General features: G+C 46.2%; 1 protein-coding gene across 3 annotated transcripts in view; it reads left to right on the forward strand.

Moving 5' to 3' along the window:
• Positions 1–13,660, forward strand: part of IL27RA (interleukin 27 receptor subunit alpha) — an 86,097-nt gene that overhangs the window by 54,069 nt on the left and 18,368 nt on the right. For all 3 annotated transcript variants that reach the window (XM_068274186.1, XM_068274188.1, XM_068274187.1), the window contains 3 exons: positions 2,185–2,286; positions 8,921–9,073; positions 11,171–11,299. In XM_068274186.1, the coding sequence (XP_068130287.1) occupies positions 2,185–2,286; positions 8,921–9,073; positions 11,171–11,299 (384 nt within the window). The remainder of the gene's footprint in view (positions 1–2,184; positions 2,287–8,920; positions 9,074–11,170; positions 11,300–13,660) is intronic.

Raw genomic sequence — 13,660 nt, forward strand, 5'->3', positions numbered from 1 at the left:
TTCTGTAAAATAAAGTTATGACCTCTATGGTATTGTTATTTCCTGCATTCTGTGTGTTCCTCTCTATTCTGAGTAAGCTGCATTGCCTGATGGTGGTGTATGATATATATCTGCATGTTTTTATCCATTATAGAGCTCTAACTTGTTATACCGGGTTCCTATCTGCGTGTGCAGACCACTACGCTACAACAGGATAGGCCCATAAATATTTGGACAGACACAACTTTTTCTAATTTTGGTTCTGTACATTACCACAATGAATTGTGAATGAAACAACTCAGATGCAGTTGAGGGGCAAACTTTCAGCTTTAATTCAGTGGGGTGAACAAAACAATTGCATAAAAAGGTGAGGCAACTAAAGCATTTTTTTAACACAATCATTTCATTTCAGGGGCTCAAAAGTAATTGGACAAATTAAAGGAGGAAACGGGAGGTGATGTAGTATACAATATGTATACCTAGTAGAGATGTTGCGAACGGTTCCTGAACCGTTCGCCGGCGAACATCTCAGTCTCCCTGTGCCCTGTACTACTTCCGGGTCGCTATGACCCGGAGTAGTACGCCTGCGCTGGCCCGCCAGTGCGCGTCCTAGATCGCGCCCCTGTTGCCGGGAATTTTCTGCGCATGTGCGTGACGTCGTGAGTGACGTCACGCTCATAGAGTGCCCGGTAACAGGAGCGATCTAGGACGCGCACCGCCGGGCCAGCGCAGGCGTACTACTCCGGGTCATAGCGACCCGGAAGTAGTACAGGGAACAGAGAGATTCGCCCGGCGAACGGTTTGGGCCATCTCTAATACCTAGAGGCAGAGTGTTTTAGGTTATCTAGTAGGAAGTACAACTTGGCCAGAGGTCAAAGGGGAATGGCCCAAATTAGAGTGAGTTTTGAGGGAGCACTTAAGGGTGGACACTAACAATCCAATCTTTTTCATCCAATTTTACCAAATCTATGTAGTAGAAGAGTAAACTGAGTGAATATATTGACTGGATAATTTAGGCAGTCCCTCATATTACATAGAAATGGTAAGATTGGATGAAAAAGATTGGATTGTTAGTGGCCACCCTAAAGATTTCAAAGGTTGGAGAGTTATGGATGTGTTTTAGAAAGGGTTTCCAGAGGAGAGGTTACCCCAAGCTGCTGTCATTTGGACGTCCATATGTGTGAGTCACTCTAAGGGCTTGTTCACACAAAGGGCGTTTTCGCCTTTTTTTTAAGCGCCGGAGATTTGCAAAATCACCCTTAAAGCGTTTGTGCAATGATTCCCTATGAGAGTGTTTACATCTGCGCGGTTCGATGATGATCCGCTGGCCAAAGCGCTGCATGTACCATTTTTGGGGCGATTTGCGTCAATGGAAAGTATAGGGAAATTGCAAAACACTTGAAAAAGCTCTGTGTATAGCAATTTCCTCAGCGCTTTCATGAATAAATACATTGTATTTATTCATTTCTGAGTCAAAGAGTTCACTTCCTGACTTGCGTCATGAAGTGTAAAAACAAATCACTCTGCAAAAGCACTGCACTGCAAAAGCGATTTATAAAAAATTGCAGCACGCAGGTAAGCGCTGGGAGGCGCTAAACAAAAAAAACGCTATACGTTGGCATCAGCGATTGCGATTTTAGATCTGAACTAGGTCTAAATGGTGTCTGTGCATCTGTCACCTTGTTACCATAGACCCAAATTTTATCCCAAGTAACATTCAGCTGTCTGCTCCCACCATCAGATTGCATCTGTGATAGGCTATCAGTCATCAAGGAGGAATACCTTTAGCTGATGGTGTAATCACTGTTCCCCCGCCCCTTTCATTCCCATGTGACTTATGGGGGTGTGTACTACACGTGATTTCGATTTTTTTAGATGTCCGATTTTTTTATTCCTATTAAAAATTGTAGCAGCATGCAGTACTTTTTTTAATCAGAATAAAAAAAATCAGACGAATAAAAAAATCGGAATCGCATGTAGTGTGCAAGAGGCCTCAGACTGCCTGGTTTCAAGTGTTGGTCATGAGGACCGATGTAGCTTTCCAGGTAGGGGATACAGCAGCGGTTAGGTCAGGTCAGGTACAGCTTTGCACTGGTCTTCCTTTCAGATACCTCAGAGGATGCCACACCCATCATTCTGTACATTCCCATAATGCACTTTGCTACATTATCAGTAGGTTCACTATCTCCCTGTTTCCTCCTTCAGGTGATTTCAGGCCTGCGGTGGCGTATGTGGTCTCGGTCTATGCCCTGTACAGAGATGCCTGTGTTGAGATCTTCTCTGATGAGGTCTACAGCCAGGAGGGAGGTGAGTGACTTACAGGGGACAGCGCTGCACATAAACTGACTAAGAACAGCAGTCTATGGCTAGTGCTATTTTGGCTTTGTTATGTAACCGGCACTTAGCAACAGGAAGGGAGAGGCCAATCATATCATGCGGTCCTGTTGCTAAGTGATAAGGGGGTGTATTCACTAACCGGCGGTAAGCAGAATAACGTGCGTAAAATCTACAGCACAATGGGGTTGATACATCAAAGCAAATAGCGCAAGCAACCTCCTGTTGCTCAATGCGATAAGAAGAAAGGGTTCACCGCTGCACTGCAAACTGCCAGAGACAGTGCTGGACCCTTGGTTGCTTAGTCCAATCAATGCATACAATAGTAAAGGAAGGTCCGCAACGATGTCTCTTCTTAATGCTCAATGTTTATTTAGAACATATCCTCATATCAGCAAAAATGCACAGCTGACATGTTTCGGGCCAGATTTGCCCTTAATCATAGCTCATTCATCCTGTTGCTCGTGCTAATCAATTAGCGGGACCTAATTTAATCTCCCTGCACACTAAGCGTGCTAGTGGCAGTGTAGCACACGTAAGTAAAAGTGCGTACACATGCCTGATACCTTCACACGAGGGGTCGCTAGACCTACCCGCGGGGCAGCCGTTCTGACAGCAGTTTGCCCGTGTGTACAGTCTGTCGGCAGGCTGATAAGGCTGGTTTTGACTGATCCGCCAAGCCTGTCGACAGACTGTACACACGAGGATACTGTCGTCAGAACCGCCGCTGTCGTTTGAAGGAATCTGGCGTGTGTACGCGCCTTAAACAGCAGCCGCTGCTTGCAGAGGCCGCGCAATAGTGATGTATCGCTACCGCGATACTTAACAGGCGCATCCACTAGTATATTAATTTACTGGACCACTATTGGACCACTATTGCGAAAAAATGAAATATTTCAAATACATGTAAACACATAGAAATAAGAAGTACATTTCTTCCAGATTAAAATGAGCCATAAACTACTTTTCTCCCATGTTGCTGTCACTTACCGCAGGATGTAGAAATCTGACACACCCGACGAGTTTTGGTCAAGTCCGTCTCTTCATGGGGGATTCTCAGCGTGGCCTTTATTCTTTATAAAGACATTCCTTGAAAAGGATTTATATAAAGATCCAGGCCAGCCTCCCTGCACATTTTTTTTACGGTTGGACGGAGCAACTGTCATTCGCTAAGTGCTTTTGAGAATAAAGAAAACCCTGAGAATCCTCCATGAAGAAATGGGCTAGTCCAAAACCTGTCGGTTCAGTCAGATTCCTACTACAGTACTTACTGCAAGTGACAGCAACATAGGAGAAAAGTCATTTATGGCTCATTTTACTCTGGAAGAAATGTACTTCTTATTTGTATGTGTATACATGCATATTCAATTTTTGCAATAGTGGTCCTTTAACATAGTTACGATCTAATTACCATAGTAACCTCCTGTTGCTCGCGCTAATTGCTTTGAACAATCAACCCCAATATGCCTGTTATTCTGCTTAGGGCCTGAGCTCACTGACGCAGTTGTGTCTGCTTTTTAGTTACATATCAATGTTACAGGTGCTTAAAAGCGGACAGAAAAGGAAAACAACTGCGTCCGTGAACTCAGGCCGTTACTGCCATTTAGTGAATACACCCTAATGTTATCACTGACTGCTGTCAGATACAGATTATCCAGCAAGCTCATGGTGAACCAGAACTCCTAGGTGTATAGGAGGGGCTAAAAGAGACCGAAAAACCCTCTTACTAAAATGCTATGCAAAACAGAAGAGTGCCTTCTTAGAACAAGGTATTTGCGATTATTCAGGTTGGCGTGAGCTGTGAGGTCTCCCACAATGCATCACTGCTGAATATGCTAAACATCCCTTTGTTGTCCCTGATAGCTAAACACACCTCATATGCTCACTCCAACCTGAATAATCGCAAATACCTTCTGTTTCGCATATCATCTAGTAAGGAGGCTTTTTGGCCTCTTTCAGCCCCCTACAGGAGTTCTGGATCACCATGAGCTTGCTGGCCAATCTGTAACTCTGGGTGTTTCAAGTCCTACCCCATAGAGCCACATGAATCCATGTCATGCACTGATGAGGATCAACCAATCCAAAACAGTCTTTATGCATGTTGGATTAGTGTTGCTCTGTAATATTAACACGCTGACACATTATTCCAGCAGTTCTGGAGGTGTGTTTATCTATCAGGGACAACAAAGAGATAATTTGCATAATCAGCAGTGGTGCATTGTGGGACACCTCAGATACTCACTCCAACCTGAATAATCACAAATACCTTCTGTATTATGAGGGCAAACTTCTGTTGTGCTGTCAGGCAAATATACTGTAAATTCGAACATGATGTATTCTGATTTTTGGGCAGCAGGTGGTACTGTTGCATCTTTAGTTCAAACGGTTGTGGCAAAACATTGAACCATTTGTTTGCCATCATGTATAAATATTACCCACCACACTGTTGAGTTCCCTTTCAGGACTCACCAGCACAGCCCACCTGTATACCATATAGGATTGTCAGTTGGTCCGATTTACTAAGACCTCTGTATAGATGTTCTAGCATTTTCAATAAGGATATCATAAGTGATCCAAGTTGGGCTTAAACAATACAAAATTCCTGCTTTCTGGAGGTAAAAGAATGTCCCCCTCACCTGGGTCATATCGGAGCATAACGAAGGCTGGGTGCACACTTAGCAGAAATGCTAGCGTTGCTGGAAACGCTGCGTTTTTGCCGCTAATGGAAGTCTATGGGCAGCAGGAAAAAACGCATAACAAAAACGCATATGTGTTTTATATGCGTGTGTTTTCAAAAACGCTGGTTGTGTTGCATGGTATACAAAAACGCATCAAAAACGTTTTCCATGCATTTTGTAAAAAAATAAAAATTGTTTTGTATTTCCGTTTCCTGTTGTCTTCCTATTAATTTGCATAAAACGCACTTGTAAAACGGATGAAAAATGCATACAAAACCCACAAATGCATTAAAACACATGCAAAATGCTTGAAAAATACATCTCCAGTAAAAAAACGATATTGCAAAACGCACAAAAAAACGCAAAAAAAAGCATACAAAAATAAATAAATATGCACATGACATAGAACGCAGCCTTTCATGTTATGTTAGGTGTGCACCTACCCTCAAAGGGCTAGAGTGTACACACAGGGGCGTACCTAGAAATCCCCGGGACCCCCTGCAAAAAAAAAAAAAAAATCCGGCTCCCCCCCCCCTCCCTAGGGCCCGCTCAGGGACTTTTGTGGGGCAGGAGGGGTCGCAGCATAAGAGGAGAGTGTGGCAGATCGGTGGGGAGGGGGGACATCCCCCCCCCCCTCACCTCGGGCTCTCCTCTCAGCGCTCCCACTCCTGCAGTCATTGGTGGCAGCGGGCGAGCAGCGGTGGCGGAAGGCTGAACACATACCTCCTTCTCGCCGGAGGTCTTCCGATCTCTAAGAGCAACTTCCTGTTTACACAGGAAGTTGCATGAGCTCATTAGAGATCGGAAGACCTCCAGGGAGAAGGAGGTAATGTGTTCAGCCTGCCGCCACTGCCCGCCCACTGCCACCAATGATTGCAGGAGGAGAGCGCTGAGAGGAGAGCCCGAGGTGAGGGAGGGGGGGGGGGAATGTCCCCCCTCCCCACCGATCTGCGGCCACGCTCTCCTCTTATGCTGCGACCCCTCCTGCCCCACAAAAGTCCTTGAGGAGGGCCCCCCCGCGGCGGCAGGACTCGCATCCCCTATTGTTACGCCAGTGTGTACACAGACCTGTGGATGTTGTGCACTTTCTCTAACCAATTTATTTATGTACTGTACATACATCAGGGAAAATGGCATGACAGGAGCGCACTGCGTATGATGTAATCCTGACGTCATGTGCAGTGCGCTCCTGGCCGCGGGAGCGCACCGTAGGACGTGCGTGGCCCGTCCAGTGCCTGCGCAGTAATGCCCAACTCCGGCAACACGCAGGGGCATTGCTAGCCTTAAAGACCAGTGGCACGTGTCCCTGATTTATTCTGGGGTGCCCCGAATGTCCCTCAGGCAGAGTAGAGGCTCCACGGCACCTAGCATGGCACCACATAGTACCCAGCATGCCCCACAGCACCCAGCATGGCATTACAGCACCCAGCGTGCCCCATAAAGGCACCATAGCACCCAGCATGACACCATGGCATTATAGCACCCAGCATGGCATTACAGCACCCAGCGTGCCCCATAAAGGCACCATAGCACCCAGCATGACACCATGGCATTATAGCACCCAGCATGGCATTACAGCACCCAGCGTGCCCCATAAAGGCACCATAGCACCCAGCATGACACCATGGCATTATAGCACCCAGCATGGCATTACAGCTCCCAGCGTGCCCCATAAAGGCACCATAGCACCCAGCATGGCACCATGGCACCTAGAATGGCACCACAGCAAACAGCAGTGGGGGGCAGAATGGAGAACGGGGGGACCGGTGAGCATCAGAACAGCTCACCATATATGCCTGCTCCCCCGTTTCTCAAATGAATTTGGGCTCTGGTATCCTCTAAATAGCAAACCAGCTTTAGCGCTTTCTTCGTTGACATTCATCAAGTGACTTTTCTTTTCAAGCCACTAATATTCCTGCTGGTGATTTCAATTCCAGCAAGTGACTCATCCAAATTAGCTTTCCCACATTACATATTCTGCATATAAGTCCAAGAAGCAGGGAGGAAATATGCAGCCTTGTCCAACTGGGAAAGGATTACTGCTACACCTACTATTAATTATTTCATAAGTATATTTTAGTTTAGGTTTGCTACTAATCTGCATTGTTGAGAGCAGTTGACTTTCAGCAATAGAGAATCGCAAGCAGCATTGCTGGTATTGTTTTTTAGCGCTGTATAAAAACATACATTGCTCCAACTGCATTGTGATTGTGGATTTGGGAAGCTTTATATGCGTTTTTGTCTTGCATAAAACACGCAGGATTTTTGGCAAGTGTGACCCCTGCGTGAGACACGTGAGAAAATTCAAAACATTAGATGTTTAGTGGACTCCTCTCTTTCAGACAAACGGCCGACAGCAGTATACGTAACCGCTTGTCTGCAGGTCCTGTTTCTGTGCGTCCAGCACTTGTGGCGATCTCTGCATGTGCCTCTGAGCGGGTACCAGCCAGCCCTGGATGCCACATGCAGCAACCGCACTGCATGTCACCCACTGATGCATTACTGACAATTAGGCAGCTAAATGGCACATTTGCTTGAAAGAGCCTTTAGCATTTTATAACTTTAAAGGACACCCGAGGCGAAAATAAACAATTGTATCTATCTTCCTTCTCCTACAAATGACATTTTAAGATATTCCACAGTTTTATTTTAAGTTTAAATCTACTTTTTAAGTTTTAACTGTTTAATTGTTTTTGCTCAATGACACATTCATTGAAGTATGCCAGAGCTAAAATCTATGAACTATTGACCCTTTTTATCTCTATCCTGCTCTCAGAAGCCATTTTCTGCTAGGAACGTGTTTTATAGTTGTAATTTTTTTTTATCAGTGAGGGTCACACTGTAGTCACTTCCTGTCTGAGTCAGGACTGAGTGAGCCAATTACATACCTGATATTTAACGCTTTCAGGCAGAGAAAGAAAAAAAGGAACACAGCATAGTTATTTGTGTGCCAGGCACTGTACATACACATGTCTATCTCATCATGTCACATGTCACCTCGGGTATCCTTTAAATGAGGATTGGGTTCTGTTTCAGTGGACCACTGTGAGATTTACTACCTGGCTGTCATGTATTAAGGCTTCCATACACTGGCTGATTTGCCACCAGATCGACCAACAGATAGATCCCTCTCTGATCAAATCTGATCAGAGAGGGATCTATTGGCTGCCCACACACTGCACACAGATTTTGAATCGATTTCAGCATGAAATCGGTTCACAGCCTGTGGAGCTACCTCTGGCCGCCTCGTCTCCCCCGGCCAGCAGCAATAACATCACCTGTCCGCCGGCGCAAATCCCTGGGTCTGTGCTGTCCCTTTCTCCAGCTGGCCTTCTTCTCCATCTTCGCTTCACTTCCTGTCCTGAGCGGAAGTTCAAACAGTAGAGGGCACTCTACTGTTTGAACTTCCCCTTCTCACAGGACTGGGCAGGAAGTGAAGAGGAGACAGAGAAGAAGGCCAGCCGGAGAAAGGGCGAATCGAACGCCACGCTCCCGACCTTTAGTAACCATAGTCCAGTGCTGGGAACAGACATAAAGTCACTGCTTAAAACAGACCTGAACTTATTAGTTCTTCTCTGCTCTAAAAGATAAGCAACAGCATAAAAACCTCTTAAGAAAAACTTTTCCTTGCTACAGCTTATAGAGTTCCTTCAGAGATTCTGCAGAGTGGTTACTTCCTGGTATCCTGGGAGCACAGAAAGGGTTAACTTCCTGTGTTTACATTATTAGTTCACAACCTGGCAGAGTCACAGCTGGGAGCTCAAATTACACTGGCTCATTACTTGCTGAGAAGGGAGAATTAGACCGGCTTTTCTCTAGAAACACACACAGGGTAGATTCCTCTGTGTTTTCCATTTCTCCTGTGCAAGAGTCCAGCTCTGCTTTAATCACCGTGCCCCAAAAGACCATTATTCTCTCTCTTCTTTCAGTTCCTTCTGCAGCCCCCAACTTTACCATCCACAACGTCACTTCCTTGGGAGCCTTCATCTCTTGGGAGGAGATACCAAAGCATCATATGTGGGGGAAGCTGCGAAATTACACAATCTATGTCCATAGCGAGACAGGTCGCCAGCTGTACCCAGGTAACCACATCCGTCTGTTCTCATCCTTTCTATACAAAGCAAAGGTCAGGTAATATGTGTGCCAATAACATTCCCTGCTCACACTAGGGAACAGCCTAGTACACACTTTCAATTGTGATTAGCCAATCACTGCCCAATTTTACCACCTGCATGTAGTATGAGGGTTTACTACACAATCTGCTCATAGTATTCAAAATCTGTTGATCCACATACTACATGAAGTTGGTAAACTTGGTCAGTGATTGGCCAATCCTAGTTAAAAGTGTATACCAAGCATTATTTTGTGTGTGTGTGGGCGTGTATGTGGTGTGTGCGCGCGCGTGTGTGTGTATGTGGAGTGTGTGTGAGTATGTGGTGTGTGTGTGTGAGTATGTGGTGTGTGTGTGTGTGTATGTATGTGGTGTGTGTGTGTGTGTGTATGTGGTGTGTATGTGTAGTGTGTGTGTGTGAGTGTGTGTGTGTGTATGTGGAGTGTGTGTGAGTGTGAGTGTGTGTGTGTATGTGTGAGTGTGTGTGTGTATGTGTGAGTGTGTGTGTGTATGTGGAGTGTGTGTGTGTGTGTGTGTATGTGGAGTGTGTGTATGTGGTGTGTGTACGCTATTGTGTTTTAGCGTACGTTTCCCTCTGCGTACGTTTTAGCGTACGTTTCCCTCTGCGGTTCCCATAATTTTTTACGTGTATGTGCAAAACGCAATAGAATACGCTTTCGAACGCTAGAAAAACGCATGCGTTTTTCAACTTGCGTTTCTTTGAATTTATACGCGTTCTACAAACGCTGACAGTCTGAACAGGGCCTAAATCCTAGAAATCAGTGCACAAGACCAGCCCGACCTATTCTCTGATCTTGTCCACAGGCACGTGTGTGTGTGTGTGTGTGTGTATATGTGTGTGTGTGTGTGGTGTGTGTGCGCGTATGTGGTGTGTGTGTGTGTAGGTGGTGTGTGTGTGTATGTGGTGTGCGTGTGCGTAGGTGGTGTGTGTGTATGTGGTGTGTGTGCGTATGTGGTGTGTGCGTGTGTGTGTGTATGTGTGTATGTGGTGTGTGTGTGTGTATGTGGTGTGCGTGTGCGTATGTGGTGTGTGTGTGTATGTGGTGTGTGTGTGTATGTGGAGTGTGTGTGTGTATGTGGTGTGTGTGTGTGTGTGTATGTGTAGTGTGTGTGTGGTGTGTGTGCGTATGTGGTGTGTGTGTGTGTATGTGGTGTGTGTGTGTATGTGGTGTGTGTGTGTGTATGTGGTGTGCGTGTGCGTATGTGGTGTGTGTGTGTATGTGGAGTGTGTGTGTATATATGTGTGTATATATGTGTGTGTATGTGGAGTGTGTGTGTGTATGTGGTGTGTGTGTATGTATGTATGTGGTGTGTGTGTGTGTGTGTGTGTGTGTGTGTGTGTGTGTGTGTGTGTGTGTGCGTGTGTGTGTATGTGGTGTGTGTGTGTATGTGGTGTGCGTGTGCGTATGTGGTGTGTGTGTGTGTATATATGTGTGTGTATGTGGAGTGTGTGTGTGTATATATGTGTGTGTATGTGGAGTGTGTGTGTGTATATATGTGTGTGTATGTGGAGTGTGTGTGTGTATGTGGTGTGTGTGTATGTATGTATGTGGTGTGTGTGTGTGTGTGTGTGTGTTTGTGTGTGTGTGTGTGTGTATGTATGTGGTGTGTGTGTGTGTGTGTGTGTGTGTGTATGTGTATGTGGAGTGTGTGTATGTGGAGTGTGTGTATGTGGTGTGTGTATGTGGTGTGTGTGCAGGGCCGGGCCGAGGCATAGGCTGGAGAGGCTCCAGCCTCAGGGCGCAGTGTAGGAGGGGGCGCACAATTCATTTAGCTGTCATTCCTAATTGTGTTTGAAGCAGAAAGAAATAAGACAAGGGGATACATAGCAGTGACTGCAAGCCAGATAACTAGATATTAAGGTGTTGGGGAGGTTGTGGGCCCTGTGGCACCTCTTAGTCTAATAGCAATCAGTGTGTGATGGCTGGGGGGGAGGGATGGAGGGGCGCACTTTGGTGTCTCAGCCTTGGGTGCTGGAGGACCTTGTCCCGCCTCTGTGTGTGTGTGTGTGTGGTTTGTTTATTGTCTTTAATCTCCATATTTTTAGTGACAGCACAAGGCAGGAATATGACCCTCTCGGGACTTTCGCCGAGGACTCTGTACACCGTCTGGATGACGGCATCGACCTCTGCAGGGGAAGGACTGAAAAGCGTTACTAAAAGCTTTCAGACTACAGGTAAGCACACAGGCCTAGTCAGTAACGCCTTATCTTATCGCTGGAGTGAGCCAGTCACATGGTGCATGACCAAACTACAGGGTACCAGATCACCATGCCGTGCTTGTGTTACCAGAGACAGTACTTACCTCAGTAGCGGTAAGCTGGATAAACCAGAGGCTTCCTCCGCCCCCTCCACCATGCCATTCCAGCACTGGGACCCCCCGATCCTCATCAAGAAGGGCGTGTCAAATAGTGCGCACTGCAGCGCTCCTACCTGTGAACAAGTGTGGCTGCACAGTGCAGATGCAAGATGCCCGCACAGTGGCACGGAGCTGATCCAGCTTGGTTTTTTCCACTGAGCTCAAGCAACTCGGTGCCACTGCGCAGGTGCAAGGTACCCTATTCCTGCACAATGCAGCCACTCTTGTTCACGGAAGGGAGAGAGGCCACAGACATCCAGAGGGTCCCAGCAGTGGATTGGTTGTATCAAAGAGCACGTGGGAAGCTTCTGGAGGATCCCGAGGCTTCTCTGTACAGAGGTAAGTATCTTTCTTTTTTTTTTTTTTTTTTATATTACAGATTTAATTTTAAAAACCAACTGCAGCCAAAATAGTTTTTTGCACTTTAGCAAATGTTATACCTGTTAGGAATAGGCCAGGCTAAGGCCCTGTTCAGACTATGGCCTCGATTCACAAAGCGGTGATAACCCAGTTATCACGCCTAAAAGACTTTAGGCGTGATAACCTTTGCACCACTGAGTTATCACCGATTTTTGCTCTAACTCGCGCGAAGTTTCCGCGCGTACGCGCGTACGTGCGCGCGCAAAGTCCCATAGGGCTTAATGGGAGCTTCGCGCGAAGCGGGGACGCTGCGCGCGCGTGCGCGGTTGCGCGCGCAACACTTTGCGCGCGCAAAATTTGCGCGAGTTGCTTCTTATCATGCCTAAAGTGAGTTTAGGCGTGATAAGGGGCTTTTCACTGGCGTGCAAACACTTTGCACCGCTTTGTGAATCAAGCCCTATGTGTGTTCCTAGCCGTTTTTACAGAACGTATACAGAAAGATTTTACGCATAGAAACGGCTACTAATGTTTTCTAATGGCCTCGTTCACATGTATGCGTATGAGACGCATACGTTTTTCATCCGCATTGCTGCACGCAGTTATGTGCGTCACGCACGGAAACGGACGCAATGAAAGTCTATGGATGCGCATCAAAAACGCGTTTTAGCGTATGTTTCCCTCTGCGGTTCCCAAAATTTTTTTTTCCCGGGTCACGTGTGTGTGCAAAACGCAATAGAATACGCATTTGAACACAAGAATAACGCATGCGTTTTCAACTTGCGTTTCTTTTAATTTATACGCGTTCTACAAACGCTGACAGTCTGAACAGGGCCTAAATCCTACAAATCAGTGCACAAGACCAGCCCGACCTACATCTCCGATCTTGTCCACAGGCACATACCAGCCCGCCCTCTCCGATCCTCCAATGACCTGCGCCTAGTCGCACCATGTATATCTCACTCCAATGCATGATTGCAGGACTTTACAATGGCTGCCCCCACTCTCTGGAACTCGCTCCCACCAGCCATCAGACTTGCCCCCGCCTTTAATACCTTCAAATAAGCCCTCAAGACTCACCTTTTCATGCTGATATACCCTCCTACACCAGCACCATAATACATTCTGTTCGACACTCTCTCAACAGATACACCTATTGTCTCCACCCCCACCCTTTAGATTGTAAGCCCCTGGCAGGGCCCTCCGCCCTAGTGTTTCCAGCTTGATTATGCAATCTCACTGTCAATCGCCGCTCTTGTGGACTAGAACAGTCTCTATTTTGACCTATGACACTGCACTGTTATCAAATCATTTGTATGATCCTGTTTTGTTGTGAGATTCCTGTATGTCCTGCCTTGTATGTTAACCCATTTATCTATTGTGCAGCGCTGCATAATATGTTGGCGCTTTATAAATACAATAAATAATAATATACCTCCCAACTTTTTGAGATGAGAAAGAGGGACACTTAAGCCATGCCCTTGCTACACCCCTGATAACGCCCCATCACAACCCTAGTCACGCATACCATAAAGATTTCATAAGAAAAATATGTTTTATAATTCAAACCACACTAGTCCTTTCTATCCTGGTTCATTTTCCTTCATATTAATATTTTAAAATTAGTCCTGAAAGAGGGACAAATGAGGAGGAAAGAGGGACAGGGCTCCCAAAGAGGGACTGTCCCTCCGAAAGAGGGACAGTTGGGAGCTATGTAATAATACTAATAATCCTGACTAAACCTAAAATTTTACTTTACCTTCAATTTAGAGACCAGTTGCCTGGCAGTCCTGCTCATCCTCTAATACTTTTAGCTATAGAC

This window comes from Hyperolius riggenbachi, chromosome 3, assembly GCF_040937935.1.
Source record: "Hyperolius riggenbachi isolate aHypRig1 chromosome 3, aHypRig1.pri, whole genome shotgun sequence".
NCBI lineage: Eukaryota > Metazoa > Chordata > Amphibia > Anura > Hyperoliidae > Hyperolius > Hyperolius riggenbachi.